General features: G+C 46.7%; 1 protein-coding gene across 11 annotated transcripts in view; it reads left to right on the top strand.

Annotated features, from left to right (window-relative positions):
• LOC120960114 (uncharacterized) overlaps positions 1–25044 on the top strand; it is a 69515-nt gene that overhangs the window by 12495 nt on the left and 31976 nt on the right. For all 11 annotated transcript variants that reach the window (XM_049608247.1, XM_049608246.1, XM_049608241.1 and 8 more), the window contains one exon: positions 23879–24091. In XM_049608247.1, coding sequence (XP_049464204.1) covers positions 23879–24091 — 213 coding nt within the window. The remainder of the gene's footprint in view (positions 1–23878; positions 24092–25044) is intronic.

Here is a 25044-nt window from a genome sequence, read left to right as displayed (position 1 = left end):
CTGCCACATCTTCCTACACACATCTTTCCCAAAGGAGCCCAGTGTAGGAGGAGCGAGCATCAGTTGAGAGCGGTGGTGTGGTGGTGGTGAAACAATGCTCTAAAAATGAGGCCTTCCTTCCTCCCAACGGCGACTTGCGACTTGCTCCGCGTGTAAGGTCAAGGATTAGTGGGCACAAAATGTGTTTGCCATTTAAGCGCTCCGGTGTCCCCATCATCTTTAGTTTTTGTCCCTCCTAATCATGCTCGAAAGTTGCAATTATGCTCAGGTCACGGTCAGAAGTGACACTCAAAAGATTGGGGACAGTATGCTGCTTACCTAAATTGATTCTCGTCCCACGGAACGCTTTGTCGGGCGTTAAAGTGGTGCTTAAGAAGGCTCGTTGCTTTAATAGGGTGACAGTTACAGATGTCTTTTCGTTCATAAAGCGACATTGTGCTCTGCAAATTGCATACATTTAGGCTCTTTTAACGAAATCCGCCAAAAAGTATGCAATTCGCTACGCAAATCACTCTGGTTCCGCTCGAAACAACACAGTAATAAGGTTTCATCGTGATGCTTTTGCAATTTTGAAGGCGTTATATAAGGGGGCTACAATGAACGTGTCCATATCTGGTCGGCCCATTTGTCGCAAAGCTATAATTGATTGCTTTGTGCTCATTTCCACCGGCACAAATGCATTGTTCTCGCAGTCTCCCCCCCCTACCACATGCATGATCTCGCATTGATTGGTCGCGTAAAGCATTCCAATTGTACTTCAAATTATCTAATTGATGGATGACGAACACTCCTGAGCCGCTTATCAAATATAGCAGCACAGCACAGGGGCCCAGGGGGAATAGTAATTGATTGGCCCAAGACTGTGCAAATAGCAAAACCACCCTGTGTATCCCGATAATGTTGTTTTTTCTCTTATCGTTCCGTTTTGATTGATACATGAATGGCGATGATAATAGAGCCGTGCGTGTGGAAACTTTAAAGCCGTTGTTCATGGCATGCAAGGTACTCGAATTGGACCCACCACCGGACTGCGGGGTAGTGACAGTAGCAAACACTTACAAGAGTAGAGGCAAAGAAGGTCAACATTGACGTGCACACCGGCTTGCAGGCAGTTTGATAAATGTTCACCAGCAAAGCATTGCGATGCAGTCAGAAGGGTGTAATTATTTCGCGATTGCAGCGCAGGTCACACACATACACACACACAGTTTCAGGGTGCCCGTTCGACCCAGCTCTCTTCACCGATAGGCCTCTTTTTACTGTCCGTCCAAGCGGCACACAGCGAAGCGATAGAACTTGACCGGAAATGAAACGTTAAACACAATCCCGGAACAGAAGAGCCCACGAAGGTTGCAGCGAGGGAGAAGCAGAGCGAATAGGTAGCAATATTTTTGAAGGCTAACAGCGATTCCGCGTGCGGCCTCAACCATGCTGTGTGTGGCCTTAGCGCGCGGCAGCGGATATCGATTTATGTTTTATTAAACATTATCGACGTTATCGGTAATGTTTCGCGCTCGTTCCACAGCCGGTTCCAACAACCTCCCGCTGAAGAACGGAAAAATGCCATCCTTTTCGTGTTAGTAAATGGAGCACCGCCCCGCGGGGCTGTGTGTGAATGAGTAGAGGGATACCAAATAAAACGAAGAGTAAACCCGCTCCAATATATAGAGGCCCAAGGACCAGCGCCGCCAGAAGTTCGCAAAGGTTGGGAAAGATGAGATGTTTTAGTTACGTAGAAGGGTTAGGATGACTGAAATAGGACCTTCGTTTTGTTTTGCGGACCTACCAACCAAAGCCAACGGAGAGCTACAGCCCGTCCCTTCTGCCCATCATCTGGTCCGTTCTGGAAAGGAAAATCACGTTTGAAAAGAACTGACAGTGGCGTGAAAAGAAGGAGTAGTAAAGTCTCTTATATTGCAAACATATTTGTAACGCTGTGGGCTTACCACCGGCCTACGGCGAATGTCTGTGAGCGAGGTATGTATGCGCCACCTGATTGGGCTGTCGTTGGAAAAGGGCACAAGGCACAACAGGGGATGATGAGAGGGAGCGTGTAAACCGAAGCCACATTTCCCTGCTTTCCTCATTGATTAGAGAAGCCGAACAGGAAAAGTGGACGAACAGGAAAAGCACATATCCTTTCGCACACACAAACCGGCATGACATTCACTATCTACCTTCTTTCCTTTTTCGTTTTAAACGCACACACACGGACACACTTTGGAACACATTTATTATTATCTTACCTCCTTTCCAGGGTGTGTGCCTCCTTCCTGTCGTGTGTGCGTCTTTGCGTCGTTTGCAGCCCTAGACACACACACACACACATACACATGTCACTGGGTGGAGGAAAAAGGAAAAGCCCCGGGTTTTTATTTCACCGTTCGATATTCGTTCACCGTGTGCGCTTTGATTTTTCTTTTGAAATCTATGCTGCAGGTTGTGCAGGACAGAGCAAGGAGGACACGGAGCACGAACGGTTATTTTTAGGTCGAATTGATTTTTGTCGCTTCTTCCAGCTAACTACTACTACTAGAGCCCTGAGGTTGAGGCTCGTTTGTAGTGTACTGTATGGAGCAGCCGTGCGTCGATGTATTTGTCTCTTCCTTTCGTGCCGGGGCTTTTGCCCATTTTTCATCCTTCAATTTCCAATCACCCGGTGTGTGGGTTTGTGTGTGGTCAGTAATTAAACCTTAAATAATGCAAAGCACAAAATCGAACGATGCAAGGACACACGGCGCGACGCGGGAATGCACGTGCTCGCGGGAATGCCTTTGGATGGATGGATGGACCTCGGTCGGTTTGTGCAGCAGTTGGCAGCACTTGTTGTTGTAGACTTTTCTCCGCTTTTTGCAGTTCTGTAAGCGTACCGTTTCCATTCGATGCTGATGTGTGGCAAAGCAAACGTAGCGAACGTGGTTGGGCGCCGAGCGTAAATAGAACATTCGCTGTAAGGGTTCAGTATTTTGATGTGTTTTGAATGGAAGGAAAAAGCTCGAATGTAACCAATCTGTTTAAAAATGTTTAGAAAGGTTTTGGAAAGTAAATCAGATTCTTTTACCTTTTGCCGTTGTTGAGAAATCTCCACCTGTATGATGAAGAGGTAAACCATTTTCCTCCAACCTAACGATGTACGAGCAGAGTCTTCGTCCCATTGCGTCCACAGCGTATCGTCAGCGTCGTCGTCTTCGTCGTTGTAATCGAAAATAGTATCAGCTCCATTTCGCTTCCCTTTAAGCGGCTTACTCGCCCTTTGCCGTACCGGGCCCGAAATTGGCTTCGACATCAACAACATATTGTATCTTGTCTGTGGGCCCCCGTCAAGCAGGGCTTGGAATTGAATTCACTGCGAGGGACCTGGAAAGGACGGAGGGAGACATACGAATGGTTTGTGTGTGTGACGGGAGGGAAATTATGATAACGTTCGAGGGAGTGAGCTAGCAAGAACAAAAAAACCCATTGGAAAAGCGCTACAGAGTGTGGCAAGTGTGGCGCACGATGGCGGTTGGGGGTGGAAACCTGCAAAGTTCTCAGGGGAAATTAATACTTATGCTAATTATGCTTAAGTAACCAGACGACCAGGCGCGTTCGCTTGCGGTCGGTGCTTCGTCGGAAGCTTTCGGAATAAATTAAACAATAGTGTAAAGATGTGGCCCGGCGCGCAACTAGCCGCGGCCCACTTAGCCAAGGAGCAGAGTGGAGTTAGAACGGCTCTTGACCTGCGATGACGATGGTGGTCTAGAAGATGCCACGAGCAGGGAAAGTCTTATCGGAAAGATTCTGGTAACTTCTTGTGGTGCTGCTGTTTCACGTTCGTTTTTTGATTGCTGTTAATTATTCCGAACGTTTATGATGTCGTCTTAACGGGTGAGGTACGCCTCGGATGCATTAAAGTCTTTTCTGGGGAATTTGGATCCATGGATTTAATGTGGAAAAACTTCGATGATCTTCGGACACCACGCCCAAGGCTACACATACCAGACAGCGGTGTGTATCGTGCTGTTGTATGCACTTTACAGACTGCACCGATGTTGATGTTTGCGTCAGGGTGCGTGCATATATTTTTAGCCAACCAAGTAGCGATTCTCGCCAGATGCATAAATTGTGCACAACCCCGGGCCCTTCCCAACAAGCAAACACAAGCATTAAGAAGCGATGAGAAAGGAGAGCGCAAGGGGGAGGGTCTTAAGATTCGTGCAATGTGTTCCGGATGACTTGCCGTACACAGCGTACTACTGTGATTATGTCTGGAATTTCTTGATCTCATTTGGCTCATGAACCGTGCTTGTAGGCGAAGGATTAAAGTATCTGGTTGCGGGTTATTTCCAGTACGCCCCGAAGGGATTCTTTTCCAAACACGACACGCACCCTTGAGAACGAAAACACAACAACACTGTGCCTGTTACGTGCACTGTGTGCGGGATGCTGTACACGACATGACAAACTACTTTAGTGCGAAGGACCATCAGCAGCAGCAGCAGCAACAGCAGAAGGGTGTACGTGTCGTACAAAATCCCATTCTCTCTCTCTTTCTGTCGACCTTGTGCTCTGTGTGTTGCAGCTTAGCATCTAAATGCAAATCTGTTGTTCCATTATCACGATGGTGAAGACGGAAGCGTACCACCACCACGTTGATGACATCCAGGAGAGCTGGCTGGGGTGAAGTTGGAGAACTCTCTCCAAAAACCATGGGATTCATAGAGGTAGTGACATGAAGACTTGCGGAACAACGGAGAAACGAGATGAAAAATTGGAATTGTAAATGCATTATCATCAGCAGCATCACTGGTTAGTCAAGCAGTACCGTGCAGTATCCATCCTGTTACCACACACAGAACCCAAACCGTCATTAGTGTTAGGAACACTATCCCCCCGCCCAAGTCAGCTGTAAAGCAGAGTGCATTCTTCACAACGCACGTTTATGGAACACTCTTTTGCAAAAACCTCTTCAGATTGGCTGCGCAACAGGCCAAAACAGTTACAAGAGGTCGGCATAGTACACCGGAAACTAATGCCCCTGCCCCACAGTTTCCAGTTATTTTTGGCTGTGGGGAAAATGAACGTCATGCTGGCACTGGTCTGGTGCTGCTGCTCCGGAAAACAAAAACCAATCTCATTAATCTTGCTCAACGGATATCCTCATCCATTGGTGCGGATTACTGACCAACGGTGGCATCCTGTTCCCAATGGTTTTACCCAATGGTCGTTGCTTTCTAACAGACGGATTCGAAACAGAGTTCAGTGACTTGCGGTTTTTTTCTCGTAGGATTGCTCTTTAAGAGAGTACTTTAATAGCCAATATTTGATTGTACAAGCTTGAGAGAGATTTAGTTCAAAAAGACGTACTGTCAGGTGGTGCAAATCTTGCAAGCGGGATGAAGAAATTGGCAGAAGCAATAACCAGAATTGCCTGGAAGTTTCAATATCCTACGAAATCTAAATCTGTTTCACATTCAAACGTTATCTACATATGCAATCAAATCTCTTTTCGGATCAGTCCTAATAGCCTGCCTTGAATGTCTGCATGCGCTTGGATTGGAGACTCGTTTGACATACGCTGATACAACAGTGCCCCCGCTGGCAAGATATCAAAAGAAAACACGAAAGAACTGATTGAGCATCTCCGATCCGACCTACGAATCGGCTCCAAAGTCTATCTTTCCTCTCACGCATCCCGCTGTGCTACCCTTATTCTAGCTGTGCTAGCTCTGTCAATTATAAAGGCATCATTTCTTGGCATTGCATCAACGAAATTATTGCCAGTCTGACGTATGCAACTGCTCTTGGGCCGAATCGATCGAAACTCACACACACACAAAAAAGGCTAACATAAAAGCCGGCAGGATTGGTAGAAATAAACCAGCACAAGCAGGCAGCAGAGGGGCAGGGCAGCATGATGGTGCGATGGTGCGGCAGGACAAATTGATTTTCTAACAACTGATTTCTACCAACGCTCCCCAGCAGCTTGCTCCTCTCCCCAGCCTCATCCCCCGAGCAGCGGATTACGTGTATATGCACACATGCATGGGGTTTGTGGTGGATTAGATGGCTTGCAGATACCGAATTCCAACCCGCCTGTGTGCTATGCATGTTGAATACCAGATTTTTGCATCGGCGTCTGTGGTGCGACAGCAAGATGTCTCGCATATGATAAAACTCTTACGATGAGGAATAGAGAAAAGGCTTTTGGCAGTGACTCAAAATCGTACATTATATACCTGTGATATCTAAAAAAATAATGTATCACCCCATGCATCATCCAGAACTGTGAAGTTGGGTTGTACGAAATGTTGTTTGCGCTCGCCTATGCTCTGAGGGCACAGCTGAGAGCCTCCTTTGGATATTCGTGTGCGAATTGATAAAGAACATTGCTCATCAGAGAGAGAGAGGGTGGTTGTTGTGGTGAGACATCAAACGAGTTCCGTACGAAGCTGCTCCTCAAGTGAATGTTCCTGCTGGATGTGTATGTGGTTTTTCCAACTCCCTAGGGTGTGCCGGGATAGTTTTCATTTATATATATAGCGCTAATTTACTGTCGGGCTGGGCTGTGTTGTCTCTGTCTCCCTCTCTGACTGGATGAAAGCAGATATCCCAATGTGAGAGCACAAAATGAAAACTTTACCCACAGACGCCCACGGTGCAATGCTCGGGAGGAATTGGAGGTACATTCCAAAAAGAACACATTTCTCCCACATTCTATGCTGTGCCACACACTTGAAATTGGAACGAATCCGGGGATGGGGTTTGTCCTCTGCACCTGCATCCGTGAGTTTGCGCTCGCTCACCCGCTTAATATCTTTGGGTTAGGCTTTAAGAGTGTCTGCTTTCAACTGATATGGATTCTGTCGCTAACGTTGGCCAATGCTGCTGTTCCTGAAATAACTTGCTCTACCCCAGCTGTGTGTGCCCTATCAGTGTGTATCTTAATTTTTCTCGACTTGTCTGAATATTCTCCAATCCCAGGAGTAGGTGGATGAGTAATATCAGCCCGAAAGGATGAAAGGGCTTGGTCTATTTATAAACTCGGTTCGTTTTATCTGCCTCTCCTAGCAGAAGCAGAAGCAGCAGCAGCAGCAGGCAGCCTACGAGCCTGTGTAATAGAACCTGGTCAGCTTGAAGTCTGCGGAAATCCCACAAACCACAAAGAGCACCTATACCCTTACATTGAAACTTCTGCTGCAAACAAAACACAGGCACACATATCCATATAGGAATAAAAGAAAGAATGAAACTGGAGCAACCAGGACCAGAATGTTTTCATCCCGCTGCTCCTGTGCTATTGACATCACACAACCAAGTGAACACACACGTTTGTCTGTGGCTATACTTTGGATGTTTCGTGATATTTTAGACCGACGAAACAATTCCGTGCTTCCTTTTTCCCGTGCCATAATGGGTCCGGCGATCACTGTCGGCGGATTCTTTTGTGTAATGTGCCGCTGGTTTTGTGTCCGGGCGGGCCAACCGAATGGAAGTTTTAGTGACGAGCAAAGATGACACTACTCCACAATTACTGTTGGCCAGAACGGCGAGCGTTATCTGGTCAGCAATAGTTATAGTTTCCCACCCCGCGTTTGGTGTTTGTTTTTTTTGTGGCGTTGGTACGAAAACTATCATCTCCATTGTGTGTTTGTGTGGTGCCTGGGTTGGTATGCAATGTACGAAAACGGGTTTTTGTTATGATCATACTTTCAGTCGTCGACGACATACATTTAGTTGCTCTCTTTTTGTGTTTTGTGTGCTGTTCTTGTGGTTGGCAAGACATATTCTCAGGACGTTTAGAGTTGAAGGGGGTGCGTTCGAGGGAATATTCGCGCTGGTGCGAGGAATTACAGATGTAAATGTAGTGTTTGACCCACATTGTAATGTGTATCATCTTACTCGCTGTGTGTGTGCATGTGCTTGATGCTGCTCGTTAGCTACCACTGTTTCGTTGCTGATTGGAACGATGTGTGCAACTTGGGTTGAAGGCTTGTAAGTGGGCTGTGTATGCCACTAATCCCGTCATGTCGGACATGTCGCGCTGTCGTGATATCATCTTCATCATAAATGAAGATTGTGAGGCGAAAAGTGGAAGTGCGAGGTCAGCAAGTTGTCTTGATGTTATTGTAACAACTTGAAGCGAAGAGATTGAGAGATTGGTATTGTTCTGGGAGCCTGGGCAGTAACCAGTCTTTGAGCGAGGAGTGATGAGACAAGTTTTGGGCTAACAACAGGATTTTCACAACTTCCAATTTGTGTTTTTTTCTGTTAGTGGAATTGATTGTAAGATCTACTAAGGTTAGGTTAGGTTTCTATAGTATAAAAAAAACAACCATCAGAATAGTGATTAATTCTACCTTGGAAGTCTATAGAAGTTCAGACTCAGAACTCAGATTTCAGAAGACTTACAATGGAAAGTTCAGGGAACCATAAGAAATATTCAAAGTCATCGTCTGGCTCAAAAATGTCTTCTGAAGTTCAATATATTATGTTTTGGTGTTATAGATGCCACAATTAACAAGTTGAATTTGACAGTTGAAGTGTTCCATCTCCTCCAATTCGCTATCGCTAGTGTTATCTATCGCTAGTGCTATCGCCAAATCTAGCAAATTTATCCAGCAAAACAATGTCTGATAAGCAATCCAACAAACGTTACAGTTTGATTCCTCGACCCATTGCATCATTAGCAGGCCCAATTCCTCATTTCCTCATGAATATTGTATACACTCAAAGAAAAGGTCCTTCAGATGTAATGCTGCAAGATTTTCGTAAGGACCACTAGAAGTGTTCTTCTCATTGTCGGCACGCATAGCATTGTCTCATAGTAAGAAACCCCCCACCCTCCCATCAGTACCCGTATAATTTAGTTAAAAGATTTGCAATGAACAATTCATAAAAAAGCGACTAATTCTACAAAGCGCACAAACTTGGGCGTCCTCCGCTCGCTCGCTTGCCCGCCCATTTTGCACCTCATTTCGGTGAATTAATAATTAAGAACATTAATCTGACGTTTACGAACCATCGTCGGCCGTCGAGCAGGATGACCCGGGGAAGTACGACAGCTCCGCTCTGTGTCTGCTGCTCCTCGATTCTCGATCTCGATTGTCGCCAAAATCATTTTCCCCTGTCAAGCATCACAGAGCCTGGGATATTTCTCACACCGTGTCGCACGGAAAGTTGCTTCCACAGGGCGCTCGGTTTTATCGTCCATTATTATCGTCCAAAGTTTGGTCGTCGTGCTGGCGATGCAGGACCTGCTGCGCAAGAAGACCGTAAGACGCGGGTGTGCGTGTGTGTGTGTGTGTGCGCGCTGCTGGCGAAAGACTTGATTTGTTGGAGAGTTTCGAGCCTTCCGATTGCGCCAATTTCGGTCATGTCAGCTGTCTGATTTGGAAGCGAGCAGTCGGCGGGAGCCAGAGCGAGGGCCACACTTTAAAAGGGGATTAGACTTTTGCACAGTTTGTGCGCAAAACTTTGCAATACTGGTCACAGGCTGCTGTCACCCCATTCCACCCCTCCGGTCATTTGCGTTGGGATTCGAGGGGTGTTGGAATGGGGTTTGCACAGCATGGACAGCAGGATGTTGGGTGCGCTTATTATTAATCGCACGTCAGGAATGGTAAAGTTGGCTTATCGAAGGTTACTCCGCTTACCACTCTCTCGCTCTAACACTCCTGCCGCTGTCGTTTAATCCCGGCTGCGCTAGTCTTGTGCTGAATCAATTAATCAGAGTAGAGCACACCGGACCACGTGCGTCTCGGTACCTCGGTCCACCGACAAGACCACCCGACCCGAGAGTTGGTGAATAAATTACGCGCAAACGAGAGACCGAACGACAGTTAGTGCGCGCTGGTACTGCCGCCATCGGCGGATTGGTCAAAGCGGAGTCGACGTACGTTGGCAAATCCCGGGGCAAAATGTGTTTGGTCCAAACCGAATATCCGTCGGTTCTAGGGCAAGGTGTTCGGTGTGTGTGTGGTGTACGATTAATTATTCGCTTTGTAGCTTCCATCAGAAATAGCACACTGCGACGGACCGGAGGAGCGATCTGGTCTCTTGTGTGTGTCCTATTTCTCTGATGCTCGTCTCTACGTTGCTGCAGCTCCTTTTTTAGCAGCTAAAATGCAGCCAAAAATCTTACACACACACACACGTACACACACATGGTATGAATAGCAAACAACCACCTTCTTTTGGTGTGCGGGTTTTTTTGTTTCTATGTTTCTGTGTGTCCATTTCAATCTTCGACCCGGATCGATTTATCCCGCTGCGAGGTGTACTTGAAATTCGTTTGTATTTGTGGAGCTGGTGGTGTGGCGCTGTGGAGCGGGGAAAGGTGTGAAGACCACCATCCATACCTGTGCGCGGGTTTCGGTTACTGGGAGATAAATCCCAGCCCTCTTCACACGGGGAGGCTGCTGGTGGTTGCAACGATGACGACGATGACGACGACGGCGTCGAGTACACAAACGATATTTTCCCGTGGGCAAGGTTCAATTTTCATGGAATCTGGCTACACACATGGAAGCTCCTAGAAGAAAAGTAGAAAAAAAACACAAATCCATCTCCTTTGCTCCCTTTTACCTCGCCGCTTTTTTTTCCTTTTCTTGAAAGACCATTTGGGGCTTCTTGTTGATGCTAAGCAGATGAACCATGCGGCTCATACAGCACTGTGTGCGTGTGTGTGTGTTGTATGTTTATGTCAGGTGTGTACGCCGGAAAATGTTCAAGGTTTGGGGTGAAAAATTTACCCCAACCGCCCCACGCAGCGGGAGGTAATCAAATTGTCAGTTAGCGTGCGCCGACGTGACACGTTTATTGACTTGCCCCGGAGCTTGTGGAGCCGGCGGCGCGTCGGGAAAAAGTGAAAAATTCCTGCAGTGATTATCATTACGGCACAGGCAAAAGCTGGCGTTAAAATGGTCCTACTGAGAGCGCCCCCCCCCCCCCCACACACACACACACACACACACACGCACATGCCCACCGGTGGGATTTACCTTGCCATCTCGTCTCCCTGAGAAAAGCGATTCCTTTTGTGAGATTTTAAACAGATTTCGGTATTTTTTTGATGGGCGTGCGTGCGTGTACGTGCTTTTGAGAGAAGAAAAAATCCTACACAAAACAACAAATTTCGTTTGGTTTTGCGCTTCCGGCGATGTTGTTTGGTGGGTTTTTGGTTACTAAAACCAGCAAACAACAAGCCCCGCCGTCCATCCGTCCCACCGCTACTGCCGGCCTCAAGTCCAGCTTTGCGAGGGCATCGTAAGACGCGAGCACGGACCATCTACCACGGCAGTGTACTCGCATTTGGCGTAAACATCAGACGAGGGGGAAAATATATGTACATAATTCTTGTAAACATCAGCATACATCAGCACTAGACAGCACTCCCTCCGTTCGCGGAGTTCCTTCCCTACTGGGCGGATGAAACTCTCCACGGGCCGCAGAAAAAAACGTAACGATTTAACGATCGGTGTAAAATATTATGCAAACACAAAATTGAAACATCACTAATGTCGTGTCGCTCTGGAGGAGGAGGAAAGGAAGGAGAAGGGGGGGGGGGGGGGGGTAGGGGATCGCACAGATCGAAGATAGAGGTGCAAGTGTCGAGCGCGAGCGTCATCGGGCCGGGACCGGTGATGGACTCATCATCATTAATGCATCGGGTAAAGTGCATCCAATCAGGAGGCAAGGCAACATTAGCCGGGCAGGGGGTTGGTGGCGGTTGCTAATGCGCTCGAGCCAGCGGGTGGAAAGAGGCGCGATGGCGTGTAAAAATCGGGCACAAGGCTAAACCAGTGGAAGTATTGGTATTGGTTCTAGAATTTAGTTGTGCCCTTCTTTGATGTTCACACATTTTGTCGGTTGTAGTTGATTTTTGAAGTTCTGATTAACAACAGGAAATCAATGATTTTAGTGTGGTCTAAGTAGAAGGTCTTGTTTATGATAGTTCAAAATATCAATGTATACATTTTTCATTACTAAAAAGTAGCATTTACTCATTAATTAGCAACATATTGCATACTTTCAGGCGTGTAAAGCTTAAAGCAAGCAGGAAGATTTGTTGGATGTACAATTTAATTTCAATTTCGATTATTTCAAAAATACATTCTCGAAAGCTTTTAAACTAAAGGAATAAGCAGTACATTCACTTAGAATTGATTTAAAATTAATTAATCACCGCTGTTTTCCATTCCCCACTGAGCCCCATTTTCGAACCTAACAACACACAGACAACAACAACACACAACCAACATTCGACCGTTTTTGGATGAGCACATTTTCGGCCTATTTTCGAGCATCCATTTATAGCACACCGGTCCACGGTCGCGTTACGGTCGTCGTCGTCGTGATTGAATTATCTAATTCTATCGATTGATTCCATCGTCATATTTGCACACCACCGGGGGCTCCTACCGAAGCTCGCGAATAAATACGACTTCTTGTACTCGTATAAAACACCGCTATGATGTAGTCGTGCTGCTGCTGCTGCTACTCCTTTCTCAACTAAAGAATAAATAAAGGAACGGTGATTTCGACTGCAAGAATCTTCCGTTTCCTGGGGTTTGAAAGATTGAAACGATGTTGTACTAACGTACACACAACATGGTGTGGTTGGTGCTGGTGCAGCGCTGTGTGCTGCACCGTCTGGTTGTTTGATTTTTCCCCCTCCGCTTTTGCGTCTCTTTGCATCGCGCCTTCGAGCGTACGATTTTCGCGCATCATGCGGATGCAATTTTCCGCATTCGGTTCGGGATCACGGCACAGCCCACGTGGATCTCTCAGCCAACGCTCCACTCAAAGCACGAGCAGCTGCAACCAAGCGCGCCCACCAATCGGGAAATGATGCGAGTTGGGCTGCAGCAGACGGAAAAGCACATTTTCACCAAGATCGTTTGCAGCACCATTTTGGTGGCGAGCAGCAGCGCGTATGTGTCCTTCTATTATTATAGCGTATTGTGGGGCTATTGATTTGTGCTGCATTTGCTGCAGCTGGCACGGCTGGCACAGGGGGACAAAATTGCTCAATTTACCAGTGGCTCTGCCAGCCGCCGCGTTGCCCAACTCCCTAAATGGTCGGAGCTTTTTTCTGGTCACTCGGATGGTGTTGGTGAACGTGCGGTGCAGCAACATCGGGGAGGATGGAAGGACTTTCCGAAAGGTGTTTGTTTTTGGTGCGATTCGCAAAAGGAGGACACACTATTTACCTTTTGCAGAGCCACCTACACAAACACAAATACGTATTGGCCAAACGGCAAATTGGCTTTCGTTTTTTTTGTGCGGTGGTTTTTTTTCGTCAAAAGCGCTGCTGTTGGTGGTGTGCAATGAGGGGTGTTTAGCATGCACAAGCGTATATGTATTTTTTTACATTCTACAATTCCCCAGCGACGACGCCCGTTCGTCTGGGCTGGATAGTGACATGGGTTGATTCGGTTTGAGCGTGGAACAGCGAGCGGGGGCGAGCTCATATTGCTACAGAAAGCAGCCGTACCGAATGACCAGCACAACAACACGCCACAGCTGACACCAGACGGAAGATATTATTTTTCATCTGCTAAAAAACATTGCCGTTAGCCAGCAGTCGCTGTTATTGTACTTCTCCCCCGGCCACTGGGAGTGAACATGTTGTAGCAAGCCATTTGTAAAGTGTCCGGGCTCGTCTTCCTTCTCCTGCCCATGCCATCGTGGACAGGTTCCATTTTTTAAAGTTATGCCAGCACTCCTCTGTCGTTTCTGTCTCTCTCTCTCTGTCTCTTTGTTGCATCCAGCAACACTTGGACTTGCGTGTCCAGTATGGGTTTTTTTGCTTTCTGTTCTTTAATTTATAATTATTTATCATCCAAGTGAAACTTGTTGGACGAGTTATTGTGATCGTGTGTGTCTGTGTTTTCGAGAAGATGTTGTTTTTGGTGGGTCTTTGGTTGACCCGGATTCTTGCGCGTCTGCATTCCAGCACCGACACGCGGAACCTATTAATCTCGTAATGTTTCCTTCTTGTTTCGTGTGCAGATTGGGAGGTTTCATGCCTCCCTCTCTCATCTCGTGTTTTTGTTCTGATGACGCGTGCTTGAACTTAGTTTGAACTGATGACGTAATAGCCGGCTATGGTTTGGAGCGTCTGCTTACGTTGGAAAACGATGGCAGAAGAAATGTGATTATCTAAGCAAGATTAATTCTGAAAACGAAGGTCCTGGATGAGGTACAAGTGCGAAAAACATGGTTTTGAGAAGGCATTCATGGTCCGACACGCTTTAATTGTAGTATTTTACTCGCTCGAGGCCTCGAGGTCTGTTTGTACTTTTGTGACATTCACCAGAGTGGCAGTATGGAGGTCCCAACGAAGATGATGAAGGAGGTACATGTACATCCCCAAATCGAACAATCAACGCCACATCTCGTGGTATAATATGTAGAATTGCGACCTCTCACTTCCGGAAGTCCTCTCGTCCACAAACGGAGACAAAAGGGCAGCGAGACGAAGCACCACGAAGCTCTCGAACGGCTTCAATCCTGCGAGTGAAGCTTCTGATTGAACGAATGTTGACGGAATGGGGTTACTACTATCATCACCATCATCCTCGTTGCTAGAAAATGGGGGCTCGCTCTGGCAGGGGCTTTTTTTGGTGCGTCAAACTTCACTTCAGCAGTAGGAATGGATCCTCCCTTTCCCTCATCGATGACGTCACCGCGACTGCTCGGGTGTCTCGGCACGGGGTGGGTCGGCTCGGCTGGGTGGGTGGACATTTCTGTGTCACTACGACTACGAGATCGCCTGCCGCACACAACAGAGTACAGCAAATATCTAGAGCATGCCATTGTAAGCGCGCGCCCTATCGCACTGGTGTTGCTCTGGTTGTTGCTGTTCACTGCTCACACACAAACAATTGCCCCAGGGACGAACAACCACGCAGAGCCCGAGAGAGCGAGAGATAGAATGAGAGAGAATGTCTGTGAAATGTGCCATTCCCAGCACGGAAACCCCCGCACACAAGCGGAGGTGTTGTGGAAATGAGCAGAAAAAGCGGCCAGCGTGGGAAAATGAGCCACGGTTTGAAAGAGAGAAGCGCAAGCGCCCTTGATGCTCCACCGAAGCGTGTGCGTTTGTGTGTATTTGCTCTAAAAAGGGAGACCTTATTTTCCTTTTCTATCAAAGCATTTCCAATTAATGCCGGATGCTCTTCCATCTCTTTGTTGTGTTTTTCTTGAACAACTAAACGAGGGAGAGAGCGGGAGAAAGTGAGAAAGAGTGACATCGCTCGAAGTCGGAATGAACCGGTTTTAAGGACTCGGCTCTCTTTCTCTCCCTCTCTACTGTCAGCAGCTGGTGCGGTGCGGCCTTACTACAGAAGAGATACGGTGGCCTGGTCTCCCCCCTCGTCCGGATGATGTAACAGATCAGACGGCAGCTGTGAGAGACTGTCCCCTAACGCGATGCCGGGCACTCACCATTTCTGCTCACGAACGTAGAATGACCACGGAGTGACTGTTCAACCCCGGACAGCGAATGAACCCCCAGCCAGACTGACTGGCGGTGTAGCCACAGACACGCACACACTGAGGACGGGGAAAACCTGCACGACGAACCCCGACCGCTTTCGTGACACGCTCACAGTAGAACATCAGGATGTATGTTGTCGTCGTCGTCGTCGTGTTGGCGCGCAATCACTGACGAAACTCACCTGTCATGTGACAGAGATTTGGGGGATTGTAAGAGTGCACAGAGAGATAAAGAACGAGAGAGAGAGAGAGAGAGAAAGACTTTACACACATGCATACATGGAAACCGGTGGGAAAATTCCGTAATATCGAGCGACACACGGCGTTTTTATTATTATTATTATTTTGGCCATGGGGAGACCATTGGAATGGGCAAATGATGTTAAAACTTGGGATTTCCAGACAGCGGAAAATACCTACCGAAGGGGGTGGGCGCACTAGTGTGTACCCAGTAGCACACTTCCCACACACCAACCCCCACTTAAACGCGGGTTTCTGCCCGGCTTAGAACGCGATTCTTTCGTCTAGTTTCTCAAAAACGGCTTTGAACGGCTTTCTTGAAAAGACGTCGCGGTGTAGCGATTCGGTTGATGTGTGCCGCTCTGCTCCCTGCTGGGTTGGTGGACTCTGGCGGTGCTGGTGGAGATATCTCGTTTTACCAATTTTTCATCTTCTTGCCCTCAAATAATCTGTTGTCGGCTCACACAAGTATATACTGCCGCAACCGTTTCAGAGCGGCTGACACCGGATCGTATCGGTGTGTAGTGGCGATTGAACAACAGCAGGGGACGTTCTATGTGTTACCGCTTGCCTTAAGACAGACGACTGAGGACAACAGCGCACGCCATAGACATACAGCCACACGCACGAGTTGCCGAATATATTTATAACCGTGATATAAGTTGGTGTATATGATGTGTCGGTGTGGTGTGTCGGTCAAGGCGGGACCTACAGGGGGTTTGTCGTCGGTCATCTGTCTGGCTCGTCTTTGATGTGGAGGGACGGGTAGGTCACATTCGTACAGCATTCAAGCACGGTGTCGGAATTGTTTGCTTTGTGATGAACCGTCGCGTTGGAGACATGAATTGAAACCGTTTTTTTGTGAGCTCTGGTGAATCCAGATTTACGATAAAAATGGAAAAGAAGCTGTTTTATGCAAGAAGTAATAATCAATAATCATTAAAAATACACTACTCGTGATTTTTACATCCAAAAATAATGTTTATCTCAAATGTATCAATAGCTCTAGCTTTTATTGCATTATTTTGCATCTGATCTTCGCTCGGCCGAAAAGAGCAATCAGCAAGTGTACTGTCTAGTATACCATAGGTTCATGGATCAATTCTCGATCCTCCTCAACCCTCTACGAGAATTTCCAAACTACTTTTCTACTTCATCTGAAACAAAATGCCAATGCACATTGATACAGTGGTTTCAATTTGAAACCATCTCTCTTTCAACCTGCCCCCCTCCCCCTGTGCCCTGGTTGCCCCGCCATTGTTCTTCACATACCGGAGACTGAAATTAATTACCACCTTAATTAAATTGTCTACAGTTTAAACAACACACATTCTCGCTCCTCCGCTCGCAACGTGTGCGTTCTCCAGATCTTGAGACCACAGTACGCACACAAACAGTGGAAAATGGATACGCTTGTCATTCTAGCATTCCAGCTGTGAGGGACAGGAGGGGGGATGTGTTCCGTTCGGGTCAGAATTCGCCCCAGGAACAACCAATTGTACTTTGCTCTTCTCTCCTGCCTCTGTGAACGTTTGCTGCTGAAGGCAGAGGTCAATCAATATCCATCCATCGACAGAGTGTGTATTCCTGCTACCGACGAAGAGAGGAGGCGTTGTGTTATCCTTTCCCATCGGGCCGGGAGCGGTGTTGCCCACTGGTGTGCGAGGTGTGCTGAACCTTTTGTTGCTAACTTGAAGCTCACGCACTCACCAACAGCAAACACACACAGAACCCCGTACACAGAAACAAGTATACCGTGATAGCCACGTGCACGCAATGGTATCGATTTTGCGATGCTCTCGCCACCAAACATCAGAAGGAACAGTTGGTTAACATGATTTTCCACCATTAGCGATTTCATCAAGACGAAGTGAAAGGTGACGGAAGTGTGTGAGTGCGTGTGTGTGTGTGTGTGCGTGTCTTTGAATGAGAATTTAATGCTCCCGAGCGCGTGTAGTAGGGTCAGATTGCATGGATTGATGCGATAGAACGGAAGTGTTGTAATGAAGAACGGTTCGGTGATGTTGTGGGGGCTGGCTGTATTGGTATGACATAATGCTGGAATTTTAATGAAATTGTTACCATTGTTCGACCGTCCGTGGTGGGAGGGAGAAGTTGCAATCTACATTGTTCAACGCATTGAAGCCTGATGGCAATTTAAAGTGTCCATTTACCCGAGCTAATCCTTATCATACACATTAAAGTGTCCGATTATAAAAATTGCGATTGAAAAACGCAAAATTTCCACCGGCCACCGGAGTGACCGGATACTGGTAAGAACAGATCGTTGAAATTATGTAACCCGGGTAACGATCCGGTCGCTTTTTGTTGTACGCCGCGTGGCAAAGAGTTTATTTTCGTTTCACTCAAACCATTGCTTTGTGTCCTGGTAGTGAACACAAGCACAATAATATGCACAGCGAGAGAGCACATATTAAAGGAAGCAAAAGAGGGAAAGTCTTTACGAGAAGATAAAGAACGATCGAATGACCATTCCGAACCGAACTGTGTGTGTATATTTTGCTTTTCCTTTTTTTCCCCTCCCCTTGCTCGTATCGGCCGCGTTACTGCAAGTGTTTGGGTAGAAAATTGTGGGAAAATACAGTCAGCAATCAGGGCGCGGAGCTGCGGCCTCGGGGCAGGGTTTTTCCTTAGCTCGTTTTCCACATTAGCTTTAAACGCAGGAAAAGAAAACAGCAAACGTACGGGCGTGGGTGAGAGTGGTCCCCGGGAAAAAAGAGGTGGAGGGGGCAACGCGCAACACGCGAAAATCCTCCGGACCATTTATCGCCCCAGGGCCATCTGGCATTTTGTTTCGATCGATTATTTAGCTTCATTCGCCCGGTCCACGACCGACCGATTCGTTCGCTACCGGAGGGAAAAACGGTGCCGCACAGGAGAAGGTTAACGATGGCTGGCCTGGAAAGGAAAGTGGAGGGTGGGTTCTATTAAGCGTTGAAATTGTGCTCGAGAGTAGCAGGCACTGTGTATGTGTGTGTGTGTGTAAAGCCCTCTCTCGATCGCAACCGAACGGCGGTTTGTTGTGGCTTCCTCCAGTACACACTATCTAAAATCAACCGATCGGAACGACTTTTCGCACGTTCGAATGATGATCGTCAGGGGGGGGGGGGGGAACGGGTTGTGCTGTGAGGCGGAGCGGGTGGAAGGTTCGCCGAAAGGAAGCGGTGTTTCGATTGGGAGAACCCAAAAGTCCAACGAAAAATAACAAAATTCCCCTGGTGTTGTGGTCTGCCAGCTGGGAGCTGAACGGGTCCGGGGCAATAATCGGCGCGAATGATGGGTTAAGAAGAAAAAAAAAAAGGGATGAAAAAACGCTATGCAATATCGAGGCCGATCTGCCGAGATATCTGCCAATTAAACCAGACCGGGGAAAACCGTATCGTCTTTCACATCTTCCCTTCCTTCTCCCGCAGCTGCGGTGGTGTTTGTGGGGTTTGAGATCGAAACTTGAGCTATATTTATTTTGTTGGCGCTTGTGCGAATGCAGTGTTTATAAAACAATTATCGGGAAAAGCGGGATAGTCATGGAAGGGAGTGGGAAGTGGAAAGAAAGGGGCGAGTGGGGCCAGTTGAACAAACCAGCATCGATCGAAAAGATTTCAAAACGACAGCACAAATTAACACACACACGTGCGCGCAGAGAGCGATGGACGTGCAGTCTGTCTTAATTATGCTCGATTTATAAACAAATTAGTTCGGCAAAATCACGAGCATTTTGAATGATTGTTCGCGTGTGTGGATTTTTTTGGAGCACAGTTTCTTTTGTTGTTAATTTTAAATACTTTATTAATGAAAGAAGTGTATAAACTTTATGCAAAAAAGTAACTTTTTTGGAATTAACGAAGACCGCAAAGCAAGACCCTAGTGGTTTTTGTGTGTTATTTACATCTTTTCAATCGTTCGGCTCGGTGGTCAAATGGTACGCTACTCGGCTTCTGCAAGCTCGGCTGCAAATAGATTCCCAAACTCGCCTCGGGAGAGTGGTGATGTTCACTGAAAATGTTTTTCGGGAAAAAAAGTCCAGAAATCATCCTTTGAAACTATTTGCATATGCGGTTTTGGAAAGCAGGAAGAAAATCAATCTTAAAATACAAACTCAAGGTAACGAAAGCAACTTAAAAGGCAACACAATTAGCTTCCAAACACGCCGCAAAGCTTCTCTCTGTTTGTATGGTAGGATGGTGTGGTACCCACTGGATTGGAAGGGTAGGAATGTGTGAGATGGGCTGACATATTTTGCCCATTTATGCTTCCTTTTTTCCCTTCCCTGCAGCTACAGCAAAAAATAAACGCAAACACACATACACACAAACCGGTCCTATGAATGGATTGAAAATTTAAAATTCAAATTAAGCAACTTTTCTACGCCCGGGCTCTGTCTCTTCGTGTTTGCGTGTTCCGGTGCGCTTCCGTGAGGCACCGAAGCAAATTAAGGTGTTGTTGAAAATGTGTGCCTCCCTCACTGCACACAATCACACGAAGGAGGGAGATAAAGAGAGAGAGAGAGAGAGAGAGAGAGGGAAAGCCACTCCAGAACGTGTCCTATCACAAAAATCAATCTTTTCAAACTGCTCAAGCAAAAAGCTGCCATTAAACTTTCGTATGCGGGAGAAGTGTCCGGCGAGTGAAGAGAAAAGTGCCTTAGAAGATCTTATTTTCTTGTTGTTGTGGTTTTTCCCCCTCATTTTCCCAACCCTCTCCTCGCAGTCGTTGCAACATAAAGCGTGCAAAACTGAATAAATAAATCCACTTCAGCCGAGCTTCTTCAGCCTTGTTGAAGCTAGACTTAATTCTTGCTGCTTGTGCAAAAATCGTTCTTCAGTAGAGATCAGACAAGCACATACACACACACGTCGTACAAGTAAGCATAAGTTTTGTCCGCTCTCCGACCGGAAACTTTCCGCAATGGCATGGTGTGTTGTTCCATTACTTACGAGATAATCAATCAAAATTTTCGCACATTTATTCACCGTTGGTGGGTTTCCTTGCCACAAAGCCTCGCTGCAGCACTAGCGAACAAAATTCCGATTCGTTTGACACACTAGCCAGCAAAGAGACAGCATCAAATCCACCAGTAGCGCTCTGCTGGCTGATGATCGGAACTCCGAGCAAGCAGAGGAGCAACTTTCCCGATAAACTTTTGCCTGCCCATCCGCTAAGCCTCTCTATGCCTATGCCTTTAGCTCGATTCGGTCGGAATAGTAATGGTAGTTTTGCCAGCGGGCGATGTTGCTGTTTTTCCTTCCCTACCTTCCCTCCGCATTCTCCAACATCCGGCAAACATTGCTGACAGCTTCCTTTGCAACCGTCCCTAGGTTCCTAGGCCGTCCCTAGTGCTAGAAATAGCGGTCGGAAAACGATTGTTCTAAAGGTGAATTTTGATATCATCCACCTCCCCCATATTACGGGACCCGATCGACACAACCATCATCTTGGAAATGGTTTCCTGTACCCCGTCATGGCGGACGGCGGAGAAACAATGGAAAGATTTTGCACTTCGATGGAGCCGCCCGGTCTTTCACTCCGCTCGGCAGTGCTCGGCGGAACTTTCATCCCAACTGTGCTTGATCCTGCGGGTTATCCCATAATCGAAGAACTGCTTACTCACGGGGTTATGCCTTGCAGTGCCCCCGCTCTTCACTGTGTGTCCTTCGGTTTTGCACTTGACAGTGTAGAAAGCAGAAGGAGCAAACGTTTCGCGCTAAAACTGTTGGAAAAAGCCGTTTCTACTCCACCCGGCATTGTGTTCAGCGGTTGGTAAGCGCTGCAAAATGATTTTATTTTCCCCACCTGGGTGCAAAATTGTTCCGCGTGCGGTCACTTGGTTTTTTTTGGTGCATTCCACATGACATTAGTGACTCGTGAGCATGTCAACACACAATCGCAAATACATTCCAGTAAACAACAGACAATGGAAACTGTTTCTGACAGCTTCACATTTATTACACCGTAACGTTGGCGTGTGTTTTCGATCCCTTTGCTTTCGCTGGCAGCTTTTCCTTCCCCCAAACGACAAGACGACTTCGTTTTCGAAACAAGACTAGCAAAATCGGAACGATCCCCCAGCAGCATCCGTTCTGCTGGCACGTTGAGCTTGACTACCCCTTCCCGAACACAAACCCCGTCATGCCAACACCCTGTATCATTGCTTTGGCCACATTCGCCGTCTCGGAGTTAGTTAAAACTTTCCGCCCACTGTTACGAAATAGTTTGTACCGTGCAAGAAGGGGGGAGCCTACGTGGGAAAAGCAGACAGGAGCCTGCAATTTGTGTGTGTACCTGTGTATCGCCCGTCGCACACGGATGCCCTTTTCGCCGACGGTTCAAACTCTCCTCCTTCTCGTTTCCGTCACAGCGAGGCGCAAAAGGCGGGAAAAGCGAAACAAGGAAAGGGCATCCGATTCAAAACGGGTTGGTAGAAGGGCGGCAAAGGGGCATCAGGTGTGATAAAAGTTTTCGTTGCAGACGAAGAATGTTCTTTCCGTTGGAGGGGCACATCGGGTCGCTTGGGTGGTGTAGGCATTCATGCTGTGTATTCGCTATCACAGCAACAAAGGGAATGAAAATATTCTCCTGCTTTCAACGGAAGAAAGGAATATAAGGTGAGGGGGGGGGGGGGGGTGAGGCATTCTGTTATGTTTCATCCCTGGCCTATGTTGGTTACATAATTTGCTAACTTAAATGAAATGAACTGACACACACAATCATACTCACACACCTACGTGGGGGTGTGTGGCATGGTTTGCTCGTTTCTTGTGTGGCATTTTATCGCAGCAAGAGCGTCTCCGAGAGCAACTCTGGCTAAAAGAAAGCGAAAGGGGTTGGGTAAGGCGTAACAATGTACAAATGCAATAACTCTTTTACTTTGAAAAGCATTTTATTTGTGTGCTCTGCCGAGAAGAATGTTCGTCGTGTTCCGGTGGAATTTTCATCCCATTTTTCTGGAATCGCTGTTGTACGCTTTTAAATGTGTGGTGTTGCCGTTTGTTGTGTGAGGAGGGTAAAAGTCGCTCCAAACAGTGTGCCGTACAACCCCCGCCCCTAACAATGGCACAGAAACGTATCCCAAAATCCAATCCCCCGTAACGCGCATTTGTTGCTGCTTGTCCCTCCCCCTCCTTCTAGCCGTTGAATGGTAATTAGTAGGAATCAAATTAATAAAGCCGGTTTGCGTGTGATTGCGAGATCGTGCAATTGAGTTATTTCATTGCCATTTTTCTTAAGAAAATCAACAACAAAAATCGTTTCCCATTGCTAGGCGCTACGCTACAGTACAATGGGGAGAAGTAGTTCGGCTAGGGTAGTTTATTAGAGGGTTTTCCAGGGGTTTTCATGTTTGTGAGTCACTTCCCCGACTATTTCTTGGGAATGTTTGGGAATGTTCACTTTGGGAAGTGAAATTCAAATGTTGGAAATTGGACTCTATGGCGCCCTATTAGGACAGTTTCATTGGAAATTCCTGTTGGATTTGTCAAAACAAGGATGCTATAGAGTCCAATTCGCATTGCATAAAGTTCTTTTCACGTAAGAAAAAATCAATAATTTGTCCCACAGTTATGAAAACTCCTGGAAAACCCTGTATATAGTGCTCATTGAAAAAGGGGTTGTAGTACGTAGGGTGAAAAAAAAACGAGAAAATCATCTCATATTTCGTGCCATAAACTCATGTATCGTTGTTTCATGCAAAAAAAAACGAACAATATATATTTTGCTCATATTATTTGCACCAATTAATCGTTCAAACCCCCTGTTTTGGTTTCTCTCTTTTATTTTGTTGGTGTGTATTTTTATCGTTAAAATCAAACAATGGTGGTTGCCTTCTCTCTATTGTTTTCTCCGTTGTTTTTTTTGTTGTTGTAAACCATTTTGGTTTTGTTTTCGGTGTCGTTTTTTTATAATTTAAATCAAACAAATATGCCGCTGTACAGTTATTATCCGCGTGTGCTGTGTAAACCAGCGTGTCTGATTGTTAAGCTTGTGATTATTTATACTACTCCTTACCTTACCTTACCTCCTCTTTAACCGAATGGCTGCTTCCGTTCCTGGGGGGTTTGTGGCGCTGTCGTGATACGGTCGGTAAAAACGGAACGAAAATGAACGTAAACAAAAAACAAAACAAAAAAAAAACAAAAAGGTGCACACAAGCGGGATCTGAACAATCTGTACCAAGTGATCTATTACGGTGACTCGCAGGTCGAGGTCGGGAAGCCGTTCTCGATCTCGTGCATCATCAGCATCGCCAACCCGGTCGAGTGGCACAAGGACGGCGAACCGATCCGGAAGCACAGCAACATCCGCCACGGCAAGGATGAGCACAGCTACATCGAGAGTGAGATGGGCATCGCAGGTAAACAGGGATACGTTTGCGGGGGCCGTTTATACATACACGAGAACACACACACATGTTCGTACATATCATCCAGCAATGCAATAAAGACAAAACGCTGTTGCCCATCGTAGAATATATCATTTGGCGAGTAAGAAGCCGCATATAAATATGTGTAAGAAGCAAGTGAGCAAGAGAAGGCGAGGAATTAAATGCTCAAAATAAGCATCGCCAGGGTTGTAGTTGAACATAAGCGTATTAGTAAAGCTATAAAAATGCATTAAAAGGCACAAGGGTGGTACTTCTCACTTCATCCCACTTCATCGCTCACAAGAATTATAAAAAAATGCTTTTCTTGAAACATTTCATTCCGTGCCTGCACCATTGGCTAGAAATAGAGCGAGAGAGGAAAAAACTGTAGCTGCCACAATGCACTCACACACACAAATAGATTCTAAATCGGCTATTTTTTTGTATTCAGTAGGAACGGTTTCGGCCGTATTGCTTAAAAAAAATCGGCTAATTGAACATATCCGTTATGCCCGGGTGTGGTGTGTGTGTCAACGGAACGTGTGTGATGGATATCGACAGTAAAATGTCTAGGAAAGAGGACGCACAAAAAAAAAAAAACATTCCCCGAACACACAAACGCTTCTTCAAACGCTTCTAAGCTATGTCTAGCTGTCAAAAATATAGTGAACACGCGTGAGAGAGCGGAAAAGTGGAAAAAATACTTTGACGGGTTTCTTCCAACACTGACCGTTCCGCGTTTCCGCTGCTGTCGTTTCAAACACACACACACACGTTCCGGGGGGAAAGACGACACAAACGCGCGACCATCAATTACTGCCCGGGCTATCGGTTGTTTCCGTTTTGGAGTAAGGTCTTGTCTGTTTTTTTTTGTCGTTTCTGCCACGTGGCTGCTAGTTTTTTGGTGCTAAAATAATAATTTGACACCAGAAGTTAAACAGCAT

Source organism: Anopheles coluzzii, chromosome 3 (assembly GCF_943734685.1).
Source record: "Anopheles coluzzii chromosome 3, AcolN3, whole genome shotgun sequence".
Taxonomy (NCBI): Eukaryota; Metazoa; Arthropoda; class Insecta; order Diptera; family Culicidae; genus Anopheles; species Anopheles coluzzii.
This window is presented reverse-complemented; position numbering and strand designations above follow the sequence as displayed.